Source organism: Diadema antillarum, unplaced genomic scaffold, assembly GCF_040938485.1.
Source record: "Diadema antillarum isolate AM-2024a unplaced genomic scaffold, OU_Dant_1.0 scf00000167, whole genome shotgun sequence".
Classification (NCBI taxonomy): Eukaryota; Metazoa; Echinodermata; class Echinoidea; order Diadematoida; family Diadematidae; genus Diadema; species Diadema antillarum.
In genome coordinates this window covers 1,539,864-1,562,572 of record NW_027271056.1, presented here as the reverse complement: position 1 = coordinate 1,562,572, position 22,709 = coordinate 1,539,864, and the positions used below count along the sequence as shown (strand labels likewise).

At 38.7% G+C, this 22,709-nt stretch overlaps 1 protein-coding gene across 1 annotated transcript in view; it reads left to right on the top strand.

Annotated features, from left to right (window-relative positions):
• The window catches only part of LOC139722599 (TBC1 domain family member 5-like), a 39,095-nt gene extending 19,375 nt beyond the window's left edge, over positions 1 to 19,720 (top strand). The window contains exons 5-15 of the mRNA XM_071633900.1: positions 3,798 to 3,886; positions 5,080 to 5,100; positions 9,085 to 9,135; positions 10,001 to 10,246; positions 10,712 to 10,854; positions 12,128 to 12,234; positions 13,146 to 13,383; positions 14,202 to 14,398; positions 16,351 to 16,450; positions 17,302 to 17,381; positions 18,283 to 19,720. Coding sequence (XP_071490001.1) covers positions 3,798 to 3,886; positions 5,080 to 5,100; positions 9,085 to 9,135; positions 10,001 to 10,246; positions 10,712 to 10,854; positions 12,128 to 12,234; positions 13,146 to 13,383; positions 14,202 to 14,398; positions 16,351 to 16,450; positions 17,302 to 17,381; positions 18,283 to 18,774 — 1,764 coding nt within the window. The 3' untranslated portion in view covers positions 18,775 to 19,720. The remainder of the gene's footprint in view (positions 1 to 3,797; positions 3,887 to 5,079; positions 5,101 to 9,084; positions 9,136 to 10,000; positions 10,247 to 10,711; positions 10,855 to 12,127; positions 12,235 to 13,145; positions 13,384 to 14,201; positions 14,399 to 16,350; positions 16,451 to 17,301; positions 17,382 to 18,282) is intronic.
• Positions 19,721 to 22,709: the final 2,989 nt, after the last annotated feature.

The following is a 22,709-nucleotide window of genomic DNA, read 5'->3' as shown; positions in this document are numbered from 1 at the left end:
GTTTCCCATTAGACCCTTTCATAAAGTCGTTCAAATTATTTCCTGCATGGGCTCATTCTCATTTAAGAAATATTATGACATTCGACACAAAATTGCACAAATGCACAAATTGACTGGGCAGTTTGCTGCGAAAATCCTGCAATCTCATTGGTTGAGAGCTGTGTGCTGATTTTTACTGGCCGTACGCAGCCCCACAGAGGAGGGCCACTGTGAACATGCTGTCACACACTTGTAGCAAAGGTTCACGCACTAAGCAAGCTTTCGTGTAGCCAGTAAGAGACAGAGACTCCAACTCTCCTGTTTTCGACGGGAGATCTCCCGCCGAAAACCCATTTTTGCACGATCTCCCGTTCTCCCGTTTGAGATTTGATTTCTCCCGCCCTAGCTCTGTGTCTCCCGGTGGAAAGGATTTCTTACTTATTTCTATCGTATGTTGAAAAAATAAGCCTAAGACAGCACCAGAGAACATCTAGAATCCTAGGAACTTCGCACTTCGCACACATCAACTTGGAGTCTCCCGTTTGCTAGGGGTTTCGGGCGGGAGAATCTCCTGATCAGAAGGTGCGTGGGGTTGGAGTCTCTGAAGAGACGCCTATTGGCTAGAAAACCATGCATCCAGTAATTACTGGATACATGGCTTTACTCTGTGGCAAGCCAAAATGAAATGCATCCTGTAAATTTGCCATCAGGTAACATGATCAAAAGATGATTTCTGGCACAAAAATGGTAATCCATTCTATAAATTGATGATGCACATGTCTTTTCGAGCATCAGTAGTAATAGTGTGCATGCGGTAACAATGGAATTTAGCAGCCTAAACATATGTTTCATGACTTTTTTCTTTGAAGTCTTGCGCAACTTCTGAGACCAAATTCATGATGCCCGGGTACGCAGTTCTGAAGTTACGCAATATTTTGTAAGTGCATGTCAGACCTGAAATTGCTCAAAAATGTGATTTCATGTACAAATCCAATGCAAATTCTGTTTCCAGCCAAAATTCATATATGTATCATTATTTTTACTTATACTGATCAATATCAATTAATTTTATGTTGTTTATGATCGGAATAGTGTCACCTCACTGATGATTTCCATCAAAACAAACAATAAAAAACAAAAATTTGAAAACAGTGAAATACATAAGAAATTTTAAAAACAATAAAATACATAGAACAAAATTTCGATACCGCCATTTTTATGCCTCCGCCAACGAAGTGGCCGGAGGCATTATGTTTTCGGGTCGTCCGTCCGTACATACATCCGTCCGTTCGTCCGTACGTACGTCCGTCCCGTTTTGTTTTTGTCGATATCTCAAGAACCGTGTGGTGGTTTTACATCAAACTTGGTATGAGGGTATATCCTGGGGGGATAATACTTTGTTTGGATTTTAGGGTCACGGGGTCAAAGGTCAAAGGTCACAGGCTATTTTGTGAAAAAAAAAGGTTGAAAATTCATGTTTTTCTCCATATCTCGCAAATGGTTCAAGGTATCTTCATGGAACTTAGTATTTATGCTTGTTCCAATGGGCAGTGATTATCTAGGGAAGTTGGGGGTCATGGTTCAAAGGTCAGGGGTCAAAGGTCAAGGTCAACTCCTCAAAATATCAGTACTTTCCTTATATTTATGCAATGCCTGAAGGTTTTTTTTTTTTAACTTGATGTATACATGTATTACCCAATATATATTCTGTGGGAAGTTTCTTGCCAAAAGGTCAAAGGTCAAAAGGTCAAAGGTCAAGTGAAAGTGCTGAATTGCACTTTTTCCTCCATATCTCAAAAGTAACTCAAGGTATCATCATGAAACTTACATATTTATGCATGTTCAACCTAACAGTGATTCTCTTTGGAACTGTGAGGTCAAAGGTCAAAGGCCAGGTTTAGATAATGCTATTTTCCCATTTGATACTGAAATTATACTTTTTCTCAATACCTTGAAACTTACTCAATGCATAAACTTATAAAAGGGTCAAAAGTCAAGTAAAAATCATCAGTTCCCCAAATACCTGCACTCTGACATTTTAATCATTCATCCAATTGAACCTAGTTCTAGGAAAGTGAACATTCAGCACATTTGTGTCAAACCTGTCATTTTAATATTTTGCCATGCATTATGGCGGAGGCATATCAGTCGCCGTAGCGATATATCTAGTTTTGATGTGCATTCAATAAGAATCCTAAAAGCAGTACCTAGACCTAAACTTAGCAGTTTTTTTACTTTTATTTACAGATTTACAGCCAATTTTCAAATTTCATGCATAAGTTAGCATAATTTATTAAAAATATATTTGAATAATTGCGGAATAATTACCTATTCAATTTTGTAGATTACCTTGTGGGTGACATGCGTGTCAATTTTCCTCGCGATCACGCTGTCAACGGCCAAGATGTTGGAGGGGGGGGGGTGCTGAATGAGCCACACGATATCATGAATTTGAGCTGTTTTTTGGTTGAAATGCATATGCAAAACATTACATAACTTCAAAATGGTGTACCCGGACGTCGCAAATTTGGTCTCAAAATATGCGGGAGACTTCAATGAAAAAAGTCGTGAAACGACGCGGCAAAATCTTTGCGTGTTGCGAAATCCTAGTGCGAAACGTCGAGGGGGGGTCAATTTGACCCCCCCCCCCCCCCCAGTTAGAATAGGGTTAAATCATTTAGTGTAAAGAGAGAAGCGGAGGAAACTGTAAGATGTGCTTTTGTTGCTTGACGTTGCAAAGCTGTGATTTTTGTGTGATATCACAGTTGACAGGGGGCATCGTAAATTCTGCAACAGTCCCCCCTCCCCCCCCCCCCCCCCCCAAGTCCTGCTATGCTGTGAGAGCTTCTTTGGCAGATAAGCTGTATGAGGATCATATTTTATGTGTGAAAACACAGACCAGCTGTGTCTAATACACTGAAAAGTCCAGGATACATTCAATATCAATATCATTGAAAACACATTGATGATAGTGACCATGGAAAATGAAAGTGTACCAAAGGCCTTCAGCATCATGGCACAAACAGCAATGCACCTGCACAGAATGTCACAAATGAGAGAGTCATGGGCAGGAGCAGTGTTCTCTGCAAGAAGAGAAAGCTTCCAGAGATATCCTGGAGTGGAGGTTGTGAGATTGTGCTGTGTGATTTCAGATCATTCTTATGATGACTTCTAAGGTTAAGGGATGGAATTTGAATTTGCTCTCCTTAGTTTGCAATGCCCTGACAAATCGCAGGTGCCAGAAACCACAGGCTAATCACCTCTACCTTACAATTTTATGTGCAGAAGAGATGTGAGACCTTGTGTACATAATCACCGACTTTTTCCGACTCCAGTTATAGACACTCTTAATGCTCACTTTCCGCTTTCAGTGTTGAAGATGGCTATTAGTGAGACGTTCTGATCAATAATGGTGTCAATGTCAAACCTATTGTTTTCTAGTGTGTAATGCAAGCATTGTGGCTTATGTAGGAAGATGATTATGCTAGCAATTAAGGCACATGATGGGTTGTTGCGTGTTTTGAGTTACCTATTACCTGTCAGGTTTTGGTTTCTGATATTTGTTCATGATCAGTTCTTGTTACGAACCTTGGAATTTTTCTCAGCCCATGTCCCATCTTCTCCTTAGTTTTCAACAAATCCCCTCCCCCTTCTTCTCTTTTCTCATCTTCAATGGTATCATCACATTTTGTCGATCTGTATCGAGCTCTATTTGTTGTTGTCTTTCACCTTCTTTTTGTTTTCTGTACCCCTTCCATCCTCTTCTCATCCATCCACACATTTCTTCCTCCCGGTTTCACGGACGTTGGTTGCAACAGGGCATGCATGAGCTCCTGGCTCCCCTGATGTTTGTGATACACTCCGACCAGCAAGCGTTTCTCCATGCAAAAGAAATGGAGTCACAACTGTGAGTAGACATTCACTCCCTTCCTGACCTTGTCACATAATGATGATGATGATGATGATGATAATAATAATAATAATCATAATAATGATAATAATCATAATCATAATCATAATCATAATGATAATAATAATCATAATAAAGATAATAATAATCATAATAATAATAATAATAATAATAATAATAATAATAATAATAACAATGATGTTATGTATAAATATGGAAATCAGTCTGGATTACTTCAGTGCAAACATGAGTGTGAGATAGTTGATTTTAAGGTGATTGTTGCTGTAAAGCAGTGCATAAACCTGTGACCTCGGGACATATGTGTTCTTGGCTACTAAGTGGTGTGCTTTGTGTTTCTAACACCTGTATCTTACAGAAAATGCATGACATGTCATTTAGATTGATATCTGTGCTTACTTTCAGTCAATTGGCAAATTTGCAGTTGTTGCCTCATGCATGGTACATGTAACTCTTCGTAGCCTGTACGTTTCTGTATGAAATGTTTGTTAGGAAACAGACCAGATTCAACAATAAAGATCATCAAAGCATATAACTAGACAGCTATCAGATTGAACCATATCAGATTATTTTTCATTTAATGACCACATAGTGGGAAAATACTGCTACTATTTTGAATGATACACAACTGTGTAAGAGTTTTCTGAATGTTTCCATTGTCCCAGATTCAAGTAAAAAGTAAAACAAGATAAATGGGTTAGTAACATCTCACTTTGTGTCTGGACATCTGCCAGTAGAGAATCTCCACATTTGCATGAGTTGCTTTACTCATCTAGATATAAAGTTCTGCTTTGTCAAGAAGCTATGGAGGCAGGTCCTTCTTTGCATGGAATTTGCTTCTGCTCCTCATAATAGGCAGTAAAACTGTCTCAGCATGAATCGATCCATCTCTTAAATCATGTTTGTAATGGAGCTCATAATGGCAGCACTTACACAATTCTATGGACTGGCAGTTTCATTTCTATGATTCACATTAGTGATGTGAGTTAGATAAAACTAGACTAGATTATATTATATTGAAAGTGATGATATCAGTTCTATATCAACCATTTCTAATGATCGATGCCTGTCATTCATTCAGTTTGAAAATATTTAAGTATTATGTATTATTATGTGGAAACACCAATATACACCTTCTTCTTCCCATCGATTGTTCGTCTGTGTCCCTCCAGCATTGTTGGTCCCACTCAAAGGTATTTTTGTTGCTTAACACAGATTTTTCTCAATTTCAATCTCTGATGTATACTAATGTCAGTTAACTTTTCCCTCTTACCATAGCTTTATTTTAGCATCTTGCGTTTTCATCCATCTTGATTTTATCATGAATTTGCAGTCCTCTTGCAGTTTATTTGAATGCACTCTGATTATAAGGTTTGGGTTATATACAAGCCAAAAACATTTTTAAAAATTCATCAAATGGCAAATGCATCAGTGTCTTTTAAAAGGTATCTTGTGCATCATGGTTCATTTGAACTCATTCATGACATGTTTTTTTTTTATTTTTTAAAGTGAATTCATTTTCAGGAGGCTCAAGTGTTATTTGCTCAGTTTGTTGGCATTCATGGTAAAATTCTCACCAGCATTTAACCTGTCGACTCTCAGCAATAGCAAGAACAGAGTATTGTAGAATACATTGACAGGGCTGCCAACTGTCATGCAATTAATGTGAGACTCACGCAATTCATCAAATTTTAGGTGTCTCACTCTGATGAAAGAATTCTCATGCGAACCCCCAAAAACAGAAAGTGAAAAAAAAGAAAGAGAAAGTCCCCCATATCCCTGATAATCCGAACATTCAATTTGCCCAAGCCCAAACTTTCAAGATTTTCCCACAGGCACACTCTCTCCGTGCATGTATTGAAATCTTTATTGAAGTATGCACCAGAGTGCACCATTTAAAATGTAAAATTGTCAAAGCTCCCTCCAGTGAAAGAAAAAAGGGGGGATGGACTCCCCTCCACACCATCCCCACCACCGTTGTCTTCAATCCGTCTGGTTTGGTCACTCCGTCCCTCGCAGTGTCTCACTCAAAATTCTCACACGAGGTTGGCAGCCCTGCAGTGTGCAGTAGTCTGGGTTTAGAGCAATGGTTTTCTGTCAGTGCTCACAGAATTTGATAAGCCAGTGCCATGATGATAATGCCGTCTTAATCCGCCGCAGCCACCTAAAAATACAAGCGTTTTGCTCTGATGGTAATGCATGTGATACGCGTGATGAATGCAGTGATACACACACACACACAAAAGACAATGCATCCACAATCGAGTTGTGCACCATGGAGCAGGGAACCAAAATGTGCAAGTGAAGTCATTTTGAAATATATGCCAGAAACTTGCTGCTACTTTGGCAACTGTCCACATATTTGTAACCAACCTGGTTTGTGTTCCAACATTCACATATAACCAGGTATGATGCTTGAACTAATACACCATGACATGTTTTTTTTTGCGTGTGATATTGCCAGTGTGAAGAGTTCTTCAATAACATAAGCACTAAATTTAATCTACATTGTCTGATGATGCCATTTTTATAACGAGTCTTATTGGAAGCCAGCACATTGTTTGGTAGAAGAATTACTACGTCATATTGAAGACCAAAGAGACAAAGCTTTACACTGCAGACTACAGTGCAGTCATATTATTCTAAAAATCATGTTTTTATTTCTACATAACGTCAGCCTCATGCCAAAAGGGCCTTAACACCATAGACTTTGTACACTGTTAGTGCCCTTTTGGCATGAGGCTGACGATAATATCTATGTAAATTATTGTCATATCCATGAAATGTGTTCGCAGTCAAGAGATTTACAATTGATTGATACTGATTTAACGCTTTGTAAAGAGCTCATTTCTCAGCCATTGTGAAAGACCTTGATTTTTATTGCTGATTTTGGAAGATTTTACATGCTGCATAGAAAGACGTCATTTTAAAAGCACAGTTAGTGTGGCAGGAAAAAAATTGTGGGGATTGTGATGTCATTTTTTTGTCATTTTTTTTTCTCTCCATTTGGACTCTTACTTCTGCATCAAGACAAACTTATACTACTGCTAATTAAAGCTACTGTTAACCATTGGGAGCAGTTGATGCATAAGTATAGGTCAGTAGTATCACAAAACATCCTACCATGAAAACAATTCGCAATAAAGCCTAGAATATTAGGAGATGTTGCTAGTTTTCTCATTAAACCACAACTGTAGACAGTTTAGTCTAGAAACTCTTAATCATCAACTATTGTTCACATTTTGTACATTTTACAATACTTAACATAAATTATTTATACTGATTAAATTTTTTACATTAGTTGTTTCTATCCCTAACTCACATTTTAGAACTGTTTTGAAGCACTAAAGCTAGATTTTTGTTTCATGTACAAATGGTAAATAATGCCTTTAAAAATAACGATTTAAATTTTTGCCTCATGGAAACAAGATATCACTCTGAGGTACCACCTGCTCCTCTTACAAACTCATCTGTCATTACTATTATTATTACTATCATTAATTTTTTTTTTAATGATTATCACAGTATGACAGTTTCCCAGCTTTCCATGTTGTGTTTGTCAGAGATGGGTAGACTGTGTAATTGGAGATGGAAAAGGTGGAAGTGATTGTCACAACAAAATCATTACAGTGCCCGCAGCGGCAATATCCCGCCAGCTAATTGCGATCTTCCAGACTAATGGCCGTCATAAAAAGCATGTCATATCTAATCCTGTGTGCTGTTGAGCAATGTGTGGTGGTCATTCAGGTCATCAACTGAGACATAATCTGGAATGTGGTCTGCATGTTGTTTTCTTTATTGAATTTATTCTGAGAGAGGGTATTAGCATGTTGAGTTAGTATCTAACAGAGTGTTTGCTAATTAAAATCTTACATTCATTGTCTGTTCATTTATTTGTTTGGGTCTTTTTTCTTCTTTTTTTACAATCATTGTGTGTGGTAGTTTGCTATAAAAAAAAAAGGAAAACTGTTCATTACTGTCCTATCCTTTGAAAGCAACTGGAAAGAAGGTTATTTGAATTTTCTTGGATACTGAAATGAATCTTTACTTCTTATGCTCATAGAAAGTTTCTGCGAGGTGAATGCTGGGTGTCTTTTTTCTTCTTTTTTTTTTCATTCAACATCGGCTCATCTTTCATCGTCGTGATTTCAAGTGCAAATAGCCTATAGCTGCCAAAACATCCCATTGCGTGTTGATAATAGAACATTTCATGCCAAAGGCAGATCATAATCCGATGCTCTTGCGTAATTTCTAAATATTGCTGTTATCCCTTTAGCCCTCAACCTGGGTTAGCTTATGTTATGTTTATGACACAATGTTTTGAAAAGTATCAAATTAAAAGTGCTTAAGGGTATCACATCATGTCTGTCCTGATGCACTCAAGTGAATCTAGTCACAGATATTTATTCCTGATTGAAAATTCCTTGTTGCCTTTGGTAATGGAACACCTTCAATTTCTCTTGTTTGAAAAGTCTTAATTCTTTGTGGTTTGCATATATTGAAGTCACTGATTTATATATACAGTTGAACCTCTCTTATCCGGCCTCCCTTTATCCGGATCTCTCTATTATACGGACGCAATCTCGCCGTGATTTTTTTTTTTTGAATAATTTTGGGAGGAAAGGGGGATTCCCAACTCAATCTAACAATGGCGACCTACAGTCGACTTTGCCGAGCCGTGATGATCGAATTTTGAAGCGTAGTTTCGTTGACTCGTACTGTATATTTTCAAGATCTAACAGTACTTGATACATTTCTTAATAATTATTTAGGTAAATCATCCCAAGAATTTATAAAAGAAAATGATTTCATTCTTGCAAACACGAACCTCTATTTTGGGGTCTTTTACTGAGTGTAGCAATGAAAAGGTTGCAGTATACACATTACTACATGTGGTACTACAAAGGGCTACATCAGTACATGTGTATGCACATATGTATATGTACACGTACATGTATAAAGCATTGAGTCTCCCGTATCCGGCCAAATCCCTTATCCGGATGAGCCCCGGTCCCAACTTGTCCGGATACGAGAGGTTCCACTGTATATATATATATATATATATATATATATATATATATATATATATATATATATATTCTGGAGGTTATGTATAATTTACTTGTTTGTTGATGTGGGATTTGACTATATTTTCTTTCTTTCTCTCTTGTGTGCAGAGACATTGTATCAGAGCTGATGAATCCTGAGTATTTGGAGCATGATTCCTAGTACGTCAGATTCCTGTTTTGTGTACTCATCATGTATGAGCTCTCTCTCCCGAGAGTGCTCCAAACATGCTCATATATATATTTTTTTTTTTTTTTTCTTATGAACATATGATATTTAGGCATAAAATCATGCAGAGAATTGAAATTGTACAATGTTGGATAAGTGTAAAGATATCACCTCTAAGTATGCGTATGTCTTTGATTGTGATACCTAAGCAAGTAATGCCTCTGAATGAAACTAGGAGTTACAACCTTCTTGCTGTCAGAAGATGAGAGATAAATCAGCAGGAGATGGTGATTATTTGTTTGTGTGTGTCTGCTTTTATGTTTGATTGCAACACCTTGCAGACAAATGTATAGTGCTTCCTGAAAGGAGACCTCTGGATGACTTTCTTATTTTTACATTTGAACAGCTATAAAATTGGTTGTACTGGGTACAGGGTTTTAGAATTTATAGTGATTGGGATGAGGAATAAGAATGTTTTCAAAAATTGCAATGAACAAGGATGATGACATGGCAGCTTGACCATAAGGATGCACAAGAGGTGAACTTGTTAAGCAAGTGGTATTGTAATGGAATTACATTGCTACATTTCTGATATATATGAGAGTACTATGTCATCATCCTTGTTCAGTGTAATTTGTTTTGGGGTTTTTCAGAGCATTGGTTTCTCTGCTCGAGGACCACAATAACTTCCACAAATCTATACATGGAGCTGTTTAGTCAGGTATGTACTACATGTTGTGAAATTGTGAAAATCGTCTGGAATGCCCCTGTAAGTGATTTAAAACAACCTTCTTGCTGTTAAAGTACGGCATGTATTTAATGGATGATTATCACGTTTATGTGTGTCTTTGTATGTAGCACCTTGTTCTGCCACCTGATGGAGACGGCTGAACCCTGGTTTCAACACGGCCAGGATCTCCCCTCGGCCTCCTCCCAGGGGGCCTTCGTCCAGCCTGAGCCCTTCTCCAAGCCCCAGGAGTGCAACCCGTCCTCCCCGTTGGTCAAGAAACTCAACAGGATACGGGAGGTGATCCTGAAGAGACACGACTACGAGCTCTACTCTCATCTCGATCGCCTTGACATCCCACCGCAGCTCTACGGCATGTAGGTGTCAGAGATTGGTTTTAGTGGCAGCCTACAATTTGTGTGACACAAGTAGCCATGCTTCAAAAATGATTGCCCAAGATACTAAAAGAACTCTTGTGGCTGTTTTTTCTGTAACTTTTCTTCAACTCAACTCTTTTATGGAGTGATTATTTTGCAGTGGACTTGTTCTTACAGAGTGATTAATCCCAATACTCTGAGGCACATTGCCACAAACTACTGCCCTCCTAACCTTCACCCTCATCTGCAGTATATTTGACATAAGTGATGGAGCAACAAATGAAGAAATAAATGCAAGAAGTAATTTTGACTGCAGTGCCAATTGAGGAAGAAAAAACAAGAAGGCAGAATCATATATTTTGCAATGCACGTCATGTACAGGGAGATTGTCGTTGACAGTGAATGACTAGAAAAAGAAGTCTGAAACTCTCAACATATTTCCTCACTGTACACTCTCCTGTGCAGACGATGGATAAGGCTCCTGTTTGGCAGGGAGTTCACCTTCCAAGACCTCATCGTCTTGTGGGACGCCATCTTTGCCGACTCCGTCCTATTGGATCTGGTCGACTACGTCTTTGTTGCCATGCTAATAAAGATCAGAGAACTGTGTAAGTGAATGCAGCAGATGAGTTCTCAGCTATTTTTTTTTTTATGCAATATTTTTTTTTCTTTTCTTTTAAGAACACAGTGTCTATGTCGAGTTTTATTATTTAGATTTACACATTAAAGAAAAAAGTTTTTGTACTTTCGATGGGATCAAGTCCTGTTCCATCGTTAAAATATCACATAAAACTGGTGAATTGCCCATGCATTTTCTTTTTACCTCCGCCAAGGAGGTTATGTTTTTGTCGGCGTTGGTTTGTCTGTCTGTCTGTCTATTTGTTTGCTTGATTATCTGTTTGCAAAATAACTCAAGAAGTTGTGAATAGATTTTATGATATTTTCATGTAAAGTTGAGATGTGGCATAATGGATAGGACTCGTGACTTAAAAGCAGAGGTTCAAAGTTCAAATCTCTTCAAGTGCCTATGTCCATGGACAATACATTTTCACCCACAATGTCCCCTTTAACCCAGGTGCATAAATGGGTACCTGGCATTGCTAGGGTAATAATAATGGCAGGGCCCTTTGTTAGAGCAATAGCAACACTGAAGAGGCTATCCTGGATAAAGAAGACCATATTATCATTTATTATTATTATTTATTGTTATTATATTCCACATACTAAGAATGTTGCAATAGGATTGGTCCAGAGCTGATCACGTGATGAAGAGTAGTTTTGCCCATCCAAAGAGATTTTTCTCCTCCCCACCACTGGGGAAAATCTCTTAGTGCCCATCACATCACATCACCTGAGAAGAAAAGTTCGTTGCACTCTATGTTGATAGTCCCTTTTGTTTCGCTGATCTCCACACAGTCCACACAGTCCTAACGCAAGATGAGTACGCGCGAAATAAAAGTTCATTGCACTGTGGACTATCATGTGACCTAGGTCACTTGATAGTACACAGTGCAACGCACTTTCACTTCGGTGGCGCGCGGTGCGCGCAGCAAATTCATTGTTTTGTCATCTACGGGCACAAGTAGCCTAAGCCCTAAGGATACCTAAAGACAGCTAAAACAGTTTGAGATGTGGAATAAAATAGGATTTTCTAGGACCCTAGATGTGGAATATATGTATAAAGCAAATAATCAACTTTTAGTTTCAGGCAATGAGACAAACTATCACTTCCTCGGCGATCTGAATGTGTACGCTATCTTTCCTCAGCTGCACTTCGGAAAGATTGCTACATCCAGATCGCCTCGGAAGTGATAGTTTGTCCCATCACCTTCACCAACATTGATTTTTGCTTATTGTCATACTGTTGTCACCCCACCCCAGTGTTGACTGCTGACTATGCTAGTGCCCTCATGCTGCTGATGAGGTATCCCACCGTAGACGACATCCATTTCCTCGTCAACCGTGCTCTCCATCTCAGAGATCCAAAGGTATCTCTCTCTCTCTCTTCTTTTCAGAAGGGATCCCTCTCCACAAGAGATATTCTGTACTTGTTAGTAGCATCTTGTATCAGCAGAGATGAAATCTGATTTCAATCTCCCAAGTTTGGCTGTGAATGATACTGAAGATAATTTGCGGAGTTTCTGTTTTGTAAATGCCTTCTAAATGTGTCTCAGTGTTTCAGGCAGATGACAGTGTTTTTTTATTATGTGACCGTCCTGTTGTGCTCTCGACTAGCTATTATTTTGATGATGTTAACATATCTCCCAGTGTAACTTCACCTGAGGTGCTGTTGTCCATTTCAGATCTTGCCCCAACTTTGTTATGGAAAAGTGGGTTCTTGCCTTCAGGAGGTATAACACTTCTGTTTGCACACTGGAATGAATCACTCCTTCTCTTGTGATTTTGTGAAAGAATTAGGTTGAGGAGCAGAAACTACTTCTACGTGTAAGTTCTGCTGGCCATCCTCCATGAAGCCTTCTGTGGCTGAAATGATATTTTTCATTTCGCTCCTGAAGCAAAACTGATGTATCAAATATACTTTGCTTAAGTCAGAGATGCATGTCTATTGCTCTTATTTGACACATGAGTGCAAAAGATGCCATGTTAACTTCTGTTATGTGTCACATCATGTAGAGCTCTCACAACAGTCCCATTACCCAGTTCCATGTGGAATATGCATCAGACTCTAACCTGACTGGAATGATCCATGTGTGTCCATGTATGATAGTGTCAGCCATTAAACATGTCAGAAAGAGTTGAAAGTTAGGTTTTGATAATGCAGGCAGTAAGGACTGTAACAAAGTAGAGAGAAATAATACATCATTGTAACAAGCCCCTAACGAATTCTACTTCCCACATTGATCATCCTATCACACTCCTTCCTCCCTACCCATAACAGAACAACCCACGGCAGCCAAACTACCAGTTCCACATCTACTCCCAGGTGAAGAGTGGCAATGTCCTCTCCACCTCCCGAGGCAACATCGCGGTGCCCAAGAAGCCCCTGCCCGGCAGTGGGGCGGCAAAGAAGACCTCCATGGCCGTCACCCAGGGATTCAACAGCCTCAGGAGGATCGGGAAGAGCAGCGGTCAGAAGGATAAAGGGTCAAGGGCGGGCAAGTCCAAGACCACAGAAGGTGAACATTTTGATAGGTGCTCCGCACTGAAAGCTTTTATCTTTCATTGCTTGTTTGAATGAATTTGCTCAAGATCTAGTTGCTATATAGTAAAATAAGTATGATGATGGAAAAACAGGAAAATCTTGAGATCTGAGAATCTCAAACAAAAGTTAAATTCACAGTTCAATGTCACTTTGAAGGTATGAGAGACAATGTGAAAGTGACACAAGTAGCACCAATTATGCCATCAAAAGATTATACCTATGTCACAATTTCACTGTCTTTCAGTGCATGCCAACCATAGATTATGCTTCTGTAACACATCTCCTAAATGAATAAATAAGCAGTACCTGCTGCTACAAGAGATTACAACCATCACTGGCTATTGGGATGAGAGCTTGGTAGATTAGTGGAAAAGATGCCTGTCTAGCCATCAGGAGATCATGGTTTTCAATCCCACTCGAGAGAGTGCATTTCCATGATTTTTATCATTGATATTACTCTGACACTGAATAATCAGTATTAATTTGTGTCAATAAAGGTGTACTTTGGAACTGTCCCTGTTTTAAAGGGCATTCCTTTCATTTTTGGCAGTTGGAAGTGCAATCTTTTGATTTTTTTTTCAATTTTGTCTCATTTTTTCCTCAAATTCTGTATGTAGTAATGTAAAGGAAATTAAACAATGTCCCTATTTCTTAAAGATAGTACAGCAAATTGTCCCTATTTCTTAGTTTTTAAGGTTGGCAAGTATGTGAAGGGCAATTTGTCAGTCAGTTGCATTAAGGTGCTAGAGTCGTTCATTTGAATGCATCTCCCGACTGCTTGCTCTCTTCCAGACTTGCCCCATCCCCTTGCCCAGTCAGCTGACCCTGTAACTGATGTCCAGACCAGGAACCTGAGGGTCATCTCCAAGTCAGGCGCTGCCTCCAGCATGGAGTCTCTGAAATCGAGCAGCGACACTCCGCCCAAGGTAGAGAGACTGGCGCCCCCACAGCCCAAGATGTTCTCCAGGCCCAGGAGTACAAGTAAAAGGGTAAGCCAAGAGGTGTGGGGGGCTGTCAGGGGCCAACATGGTCCCAAGTCTGGAGGATGTAACAGATTCTTTTGACAATATTGTGCTGTTCTTGCAAGAGAATTGAATCTGATTGTGTCTGTGTGTGTTTGTTTGTGTGCATGTACAGTTACAGATAGAATTAATTCTGTAAGAAGCTAAGCTTTTCTGTAAATATTTTGTTCAAATGTCTTAACCCTTACTGTACTGGGCTATTTGGCTCCATGAAAATACTGGGGGGGGGGCCATTGATTTCGGAAACGCAATGTCCGATGAACTTGAAAATTTGCACGCTGATAAATCTTCGCGTGCTGAATCTGATGGTGTAATTTATTTTAATCAACTATGCAAATTTTTTGCATGATTAGCTAATTAATTATTCATAATGCATATTTTATGCATTTGGGGGATATTTTCATAATTTCAGCCTAAACAAGTACAAAATTACATGAAAACTGTGTAATAATGAAGAATAATGTTTCCCAAATGTGTTTATAAATCAGAGAGAGAAAAAAACGAGAAAAAACAACTTTTTTGTTATGTTTTGTATTGTTTTTATTTCTTATGTTTTCTATTGTTTTATATTCCTTCTGTATATCATTGTTTCTAAACTTTGCCCAATTTATTTCAGAACAATATAGAAGCATGAACCAAGTGGAAAACCAATTCCTGAGCAAAATTTACAAAGTAATGCAAGCCATGGTCTATTGACAGTATGTAACTGTACACAAATATATGCAGCGATTAGCCGTTTTAATGACATGCGCATACTAATTGGCCCATAACACCCCCTAGGTAGGTCCGATATGGACAAATATGGTATTAAAATGTGCGCAAGACTTCAGGGGAAAAAGTCATGAAGCGAGAATCCGAAATTCCCAGCAGTCGCGAAGCAATTGCCAAAAGTATGGAGGGGGGGGGGCCTCCCAGGCCCCCCCCCCCCAGTGCAGTAAGGGTTAAAAAAGCAAAAGAGAATGCAAAGATGCCAACCAATATGATTTTATAGTAGTCAGTACGATAAACAGAGTGAAATATAATAATATGATATCGCCTCTTGAAAGAATAATTTTTCATCTTTTGAATGAACAAAAAATGAAGCCAGTTGTGTAAACTGCAGAAGACTAGTTCATCACATGGAAAGATGTACTACTATATTCCTGCAACCCCTATGAATATGTTGAAGGACAAGCCTAAATGGGCAGGAAATATGCAGATACCTTACAATTTTCCCATCAATGTTGATGAAGTAGCAACATTTTACTTGCCCATTCTTACTAGAGAAACCTTTTTTTTTCTGACATTTTACTGGCCCAGGGCCAACAGGATAGTGGTGGTATCAAGATTTCATGAAAATCTGATTTGCCCTTAAAAACAGATATTTTAGGACATTCCATCTGTTTTGGCTTTTTTTTTTAATGTCAAAAAGTTAGCATCTCTGCAGGATGTGCTTTTTGAAACAAAATGCCTGTCAGCTCTGCAGTTTGAAACACAACACTGCATTTCTTTCCATTTTCTTGGAATAATTGTGTTCCTCCCTAATTGTTCAGGGCAAATGCACTTTATGGATACAATTTAGGTTTTCCTTGAAATCCTTCCATGAAATCTACTCCCAGTGACTGATGAATAAATGAATAAAGTCAAGAAGGTCATCCCCTTCCCACTCATCTGACACTAATGAGCTGTCTTTTGATTTGGTCCATCACAGACAGCTCCAATGAAAAAACAAACATTCAATCAGAGCACATTTTGAAGATTTTTAAGTGAACACACTTGTGTCACAGAGTTTGATTTCAGCATGATAGATTATTATTGCAAAAACATCTGTGATTCTGACAGAGAAGAATATAGCGTGGTACACTGATAGACACTACATGCATGTCACATCATTGGTTGCATTGCTCGATAGATGTGCCATTGTTGTTTGTCGCCCTCAGGAGGCAGAGATGGAACAGCAGTTGGCCGCCAGCCAGAGCAAAGTGAACGAGCTCCAGAACATGTGTAGATACTGTGCCACCAAGATGGAAGCTCACATCAGTAAGTATTCCACCGTCCAGTGGATGTACAGGCCAATACACCATGCCCAGTTTAATCTGAATCACTGTTTAGAAACAGGAATGTGTCCATTCCAAACACAGGATGCTCATGTTTTAATAAGGGACACGTCGTTGCTTTCCAATATTTGTTTTTCTATTGTGCTTGTAACACCACAGCAGCTATAATGCTAATACTAATCTACTAATTGAGCGGGAATGTCTCCAGATCAAGTACCGTACTGCTTTTATTTTGTTTGTGATTTTAATCACCCCCTTACATCACTCTTGCTCTAATTGTCTTCTTTTTGTAATTCAGTTTCGCTGCATGTGAAACCTGTATGCATGTGAATTCGTCTACAAAAGAATATGTATTACTGGAATAACATCAGCCTGACAATAGCTGCTCTACATGAAGTCATAAGTTTGCCCCTTAAGATGTAGTCAGCTCTACTCGACTCTTATGTTGTGTTTTTACCATATTTGCTCCCACAGAGCATAATGTTCAATCAAAGCAAACCCTAGATGCTATGTTATTCTTCAGGGACCCATTTCATAAAAGATGTTAGGATGACAACTCTTACTGGAATGGCAACTTCCCATAGCAACAGCCAATCAGGAAGTTGGATTCTTGTCGTTACCATGACAATTGTCATTCCAGCAAGAGTTGCTGTCATATCAACTTTTTATGAAATGGGGCCCTGGTGCTAGCACCTTGAAGATGAGTGTAAACTGAATAGACTGGAATGAAAAATATTCCTAGATCTGGTGTATGTGAAGATTTTTTCATCTCTCCCCTCTCTCTTTATGTATCCCCCTCTCCCCCCTCTCTCTCTCTTACATCTGTTATTATAGTGCAAATGCAGGAGGAGCTGTTAAAGTTGAATCTGGAGACAGACGATGAATTGTTTGTCTCTCTGGCGGGTCTCAAACAGGTAGGCAGCTGGTCATCAGCATCGTTTCATTGGGTCTTAACCCCACATATGCCTATGCATTTGACTGTAACTTGCTAAGCTGCTATATATTACAACATTCACTTCATCCCATCTCCCATACCTTCCATACACCCTTCCCATACCTTCCATACACCCCTCGGAAACCACACTAAAATACCCCCCCCCCCCCCCCCCCCCAAAAAAAAAAAAAAAGAATCAACGACAACAACAACAAATTCAACTGTAATGTAAGTTGGACCACCCGTTCAAGTAAATGGTGACAGTCTCATATCATGGACATTATGAAACAGTAAGGTGGGGGGGGGGGGGGGGTAATTATGTAACACTATTCACTGCCAAATAGATAGTTTCAGTATATTAGATCTGATCTTCAAAGAAACTGAGCATGGTAAAGGGTTTAGGATAATAGCACCCTTTCACTCACATCTCTTGAATTGGGAAATGGTGCATTTTTAAAAAATTCAATGGGCATTTGGGAGGTCATTGTCAGCACTTAAAACTTACTTTACTCCGGATGGTAAAGGTATATCTTGAAGTGAATCGTAGGACAATAAAAGCAGTATGAAATATCTCCATTTTTGACCTATTGAGGGCCTTAATCCATGTCTCTGTGGTATGGTGCTGTATATCTGTGTACATTATAATCTCCTGAAAATCTAGCAAAGCTTAAATTTCCCCTTTTGTAAAAATTATGCTGATTGGAAGTGGCATAGTCCCAAAAAGGAAGTTATATGTATTTCAATGGGAACATCGTGATGCACTTACATTATTTTCTCTTTTTTTTTTGGATTCACTTGACGGACAATTCCTTTGCCACCTCAGATAAACTCTTAATGTGAAAAGGAATGGTGCATAATTTTTGTGATGACTTTGATTGCAGGTGAAGGACATTCTTCATGGAAAGCTTCGCTTCATGCAGGGTTTGATTGACAGCGAGGAGATTGCCATCAACGACGATCACTACACGGATGGGGAGGAGCTGACACAGCGGAGTAGCATGTCAATCAAACACATGGACCAATCACGTGAGACCTTCATTCACAGCGGCAGCACCAGCAGCAACAACAACAACACCAGTGCACCAATCACAGGCCCTGCTGATGGGATGGGGGAGGAGCTTGAGACCAAGTCCTCAGGGAAAGATGTCCCCACCAAGAGCAAAGCCCCGCCCACGGACTCCGCCCATCCGGAGGGGAAGGAGCTTCAGGATCCGGCTGCTCTCAGTCGCCAAGAGAGCGAGTGGACCTTGGTAGATGCACCTGCTGTAAACGGTGGAGGAGAAAAGTCAGTTTTACCTCAGGAACCAGGCGCGACTCAACAAAAGGGGGAAGTAGATGTCTTGTGCAATACACATCCTGTCTTTGACTCCTAGTGTGCCCCTAATCCTAGCCTCTATCATCTTAAGTGTTTCTGGAAATAACTGGAAAGAATCAGAAATGCCACGCAGCTTACATCATTCAATCTCATTTTTTTTTTTAAAGGGCCGGCAATGAAACAGTGCTAATACTCATCACTCATTGTCAAGTGTTCCCGTGCTGCTGATATGAAACACTTTGAGGTATAACCTTTGCATCGGTAGGTTTTGTTAGAGGATTTGGCTACAAATGAGCCATGTTATGATGCTATTCCTTTTCTTTTGTTAAAGATCTGCAAAGCACATTTGCAACAAGCAATTCTATGTATGACATTTATGTTCGTGTTAAGCAGTACCATATTTCCATCGATTTGAAGTTCCAAATATGCAGTGTGTTGTAATAACTGATCAGGTACTCCATGCATATATTTTAAGATCTAGGAAATGTAAGAAGTTGTAGGCAGGTTCTTGGAACTGTGAGGTAAAAGATTGACCAACTCTTCCGATGAACTCTAGAGTAGTTGTATGATGAAATCAGGGCATGCTCTTGTGTATATGACAAGAAGCAAACTCCTGCACATGAACTCAAATACCTTGGCTTTGATGTCGAAGTTGAAATGTGCAGGAAATCTGCCATGCCAAAGCATTCTTTGAGTACTGTAAAAGTGGTTTCTTTCGCGTACAGAAACTTTCGCGGTTTCCATCGGTGCAGACTTTTTCGCGTGTGTTTAAATTCGCGGTCGGTAATGATAGCGTTGTACAAGTGACGAGTTCAAAACATTTTCGCGTGATGTTAAATTCGCGGTTCAACCTCAAAGCGCGAAAAGCGCGAAAATAAAACCACCGCGAAAGAAACCACTTTTACAGTATTGCATTCTTAAGAGTATCATTAAATTGAGGTGAAGTTTGTGGATTTCTCTTTTCTCTCCAATGGTCAAGATTGACCCTTCCTTCAGATGCTTGCTGTTAGAATCATTTAGTGTATTTCCCTCAAGAAAGTTATTCACAATACTTGAGTACTTGTTCATAGCTTGTGCCAGAGAACCTAGGTTTCTTGATGTACTTGGTGTAAGATTTGCTTTCCAACTGCAATAGAAGCTCGGCAGAAAGTATATAGTCAACCATTTATATGTTATGAACTGGTTGAAGACGAGTCCCGAGAATACTCAGGCAGGTGTCTATGGGAAATGCGTGTTATAGAAAAATCACTCCGTCCTCAACTGGTTAAGGATGAATGAGAGGATTGTAGGTGTGGATATACTGTATAAGCTGTTATTTTTGCATACAGATATTCTAACGAATGGGTAGGTCACGGACATTTTCGAGAGATGATGTATGGTTTATCAGCTATACATTAGCCACTGTATACTGGTAGCTTGACCGTGATTTTTGTATATCACATGGTATATTTGATGGATAACTCTGGACATCTCACTTCTTATCTTGTACAGCAAGAAATGTTCGATACCCCACACAACCACTCCCTCCCCCAAAAGCAACAATGACAATGAAACCTTAGAGAAATCAACAACAACGAAATCTTCAAGAAATCAAAGAAAGAGATATTGTGCCAGACAGATTCTAATAGTCTCCAGTGTCAAACAGAGGTAATACATCTCAACCCTTTGTTTTCCCTTTATAGCTGTCTTTGCTATAGAGCACATAGTGGTGAGTGAAGACTACATTTTGTGTTCCTTTATTTTCCATGTATACAAATATCTATTTGTGATGTTTCATCTAAATCTCACACATTAAGTTTTTGTGCTAGGTTTATATAATGTGCAGACAAACATTCATGGAATGGACTTTATTTTGTAAATGCTACATGTCATGTAGTTGCATTATTCAGAAAAATTATTTTGTAGAAAAATTATTTTGTAAATAAATGAAAGATATAATTCTTATTATTATTGAGGCTCAAACCTGTATAACATTATATCGTCTGTTGAGAATGAGAAGGGCGTTAAGTGGTCTTGAACACTATGGGTTTTGTGGCAACTTAACGCCCTTATCATTCTCAACCGACGATATGTTTTCCAGTCATTCTAGGGGTGTTGATTTAAAAGTTGATGAGTTTCAACTAAATTAGTAATTTACAAAGTTTTATTACAGAGAAATATTCATATTATGTAGTGTATAAAAAAAAAAGTTGTGCCATGGTATATTCAGAATTACATATCAGATATGAACAGGCTTATTCTTTGTATAAATGCAGAGAGAAAATTAAATCCATTGGCATATAGATTTCTGCCATATTTGAATAATCATGCAGATTTTGTTTGTTTATTTTAATCAGGCCCAGACAAATTTTCTTGCTTTCTCAATTGATAGAAGAAGTTCTTGTGAGTATTGTAGCTGTAGGAACCGTTTGGAGTAACAAAGATATTTCCATTGAAACTTCACATTACCAGAATTCAGTATGTGCCATGCTATGTGTATTAAATATGTAAACATTTGTTCAAGAGATGTATAAAAATAAAAAGTGTGTATATATAAATTTGAACTGAATATATGACAACTCACAGTTGCCTTTCACACTCTATAATCACAGAAGTTACCATTTTTTTTTTTAGTTATCAAACTTTTGTCACATTCCTGAGTACACACTTTTTAAAATATTTATCAAATTTCTTGCAGTTATAATCTCTACTCAATTTTGAAATTCACATCACATTTTCTCTGTGTTACTATCAAATGACAAGTAGCACCACAATATTTTATAATGAGTATGAGAGACATATATTTCTTGAGAACAAGGAACTGAAAGACATTATCATAATGATATAGTATTGTAACGCTTGTAGATACAATTTAATGCTCACTTTTTTGTGTGTCTGTATGAAAGTAATTCAAATATTTGACAAGCAACTTCTTCATGTGATTTACTTTATTATGCATGCCACGTGTCTTGGTCCTTGCACAAGGGGAAATATACCTCAAGTATGATGTAGTTTTCAAATTGCAATACATCAATGGAATAAGAAAATATGATGATTAATTCTTGGACAAACTAAATCTGCGATATGGGAAATAATTTATATTTTATCTTGATAAAATCTATATTTCATCCTTTGATGAAGTGCTTCTTTCTACTGTGATGAGAGTTACAGTCAACCTCACATGATTCGACCTTGTACAAATCAAAAAATTGGCTAAATATTCCAACCCAAATGGATAGAAGCTTGTCGTGTTTCTATTGTGTCAGTCAAAATCCATGTAAGTCAAGGGATTTTTTTTTTACTAGTCCCTTTGGATTCAACTTAGGCATGGTTGACTCTATGTATGTTACGCAGCATGGTCAGTTTATTTCCCAGTGGTGTATAGCTATCATACATCTGTGGGATGGAATGTTAATGGTTTTGTCTTGCTTTGGAAGGCTCTGTGGTAATGTTGTGCTCAGTCAACACTCACTGACTTCACTGACCAACTGCTTCAAACAGTCTTTTTTCCCCAAATCTGCCAAAGATTGGAACTCCCTTCCCCACTCATTAATTTCCATCAAGGGCTCAATGACATTCAAACAAAAGCTAAAGAGCACACAGCTCGATTAGATACTGTTCCCTCACAGACCGCTATCAACGTTGAGTGATGTTCCGGATGGAGCTTTTCAACCGTGATACCGTGATACCGTGAAACCGTGAAACACTGATGAACGTTACATGTACTTGAGGTACAGTTGCCCATTGCGCAATTTCCTCCATTTTGCCCTCTTTCATTGATAATTGTGGTTGACTCTGCAAATACTTCAGTAATTTGTGAAAATATGAGTATAATATCTACATTTGCCAAGGCCCTCATAGTCATCATCTGTTTTTTAGTGAATCCGTGGAGAAGTGACAACATGGCTGCCTTTTGGAAAATGTTTAGATGTTTTTCATGCTTTGATGCCTGTGTGCTACTAAAGTGGAAATATTTCTTACCTGCTTGTGTGTCTTCCAGATGAATGTCAGGCA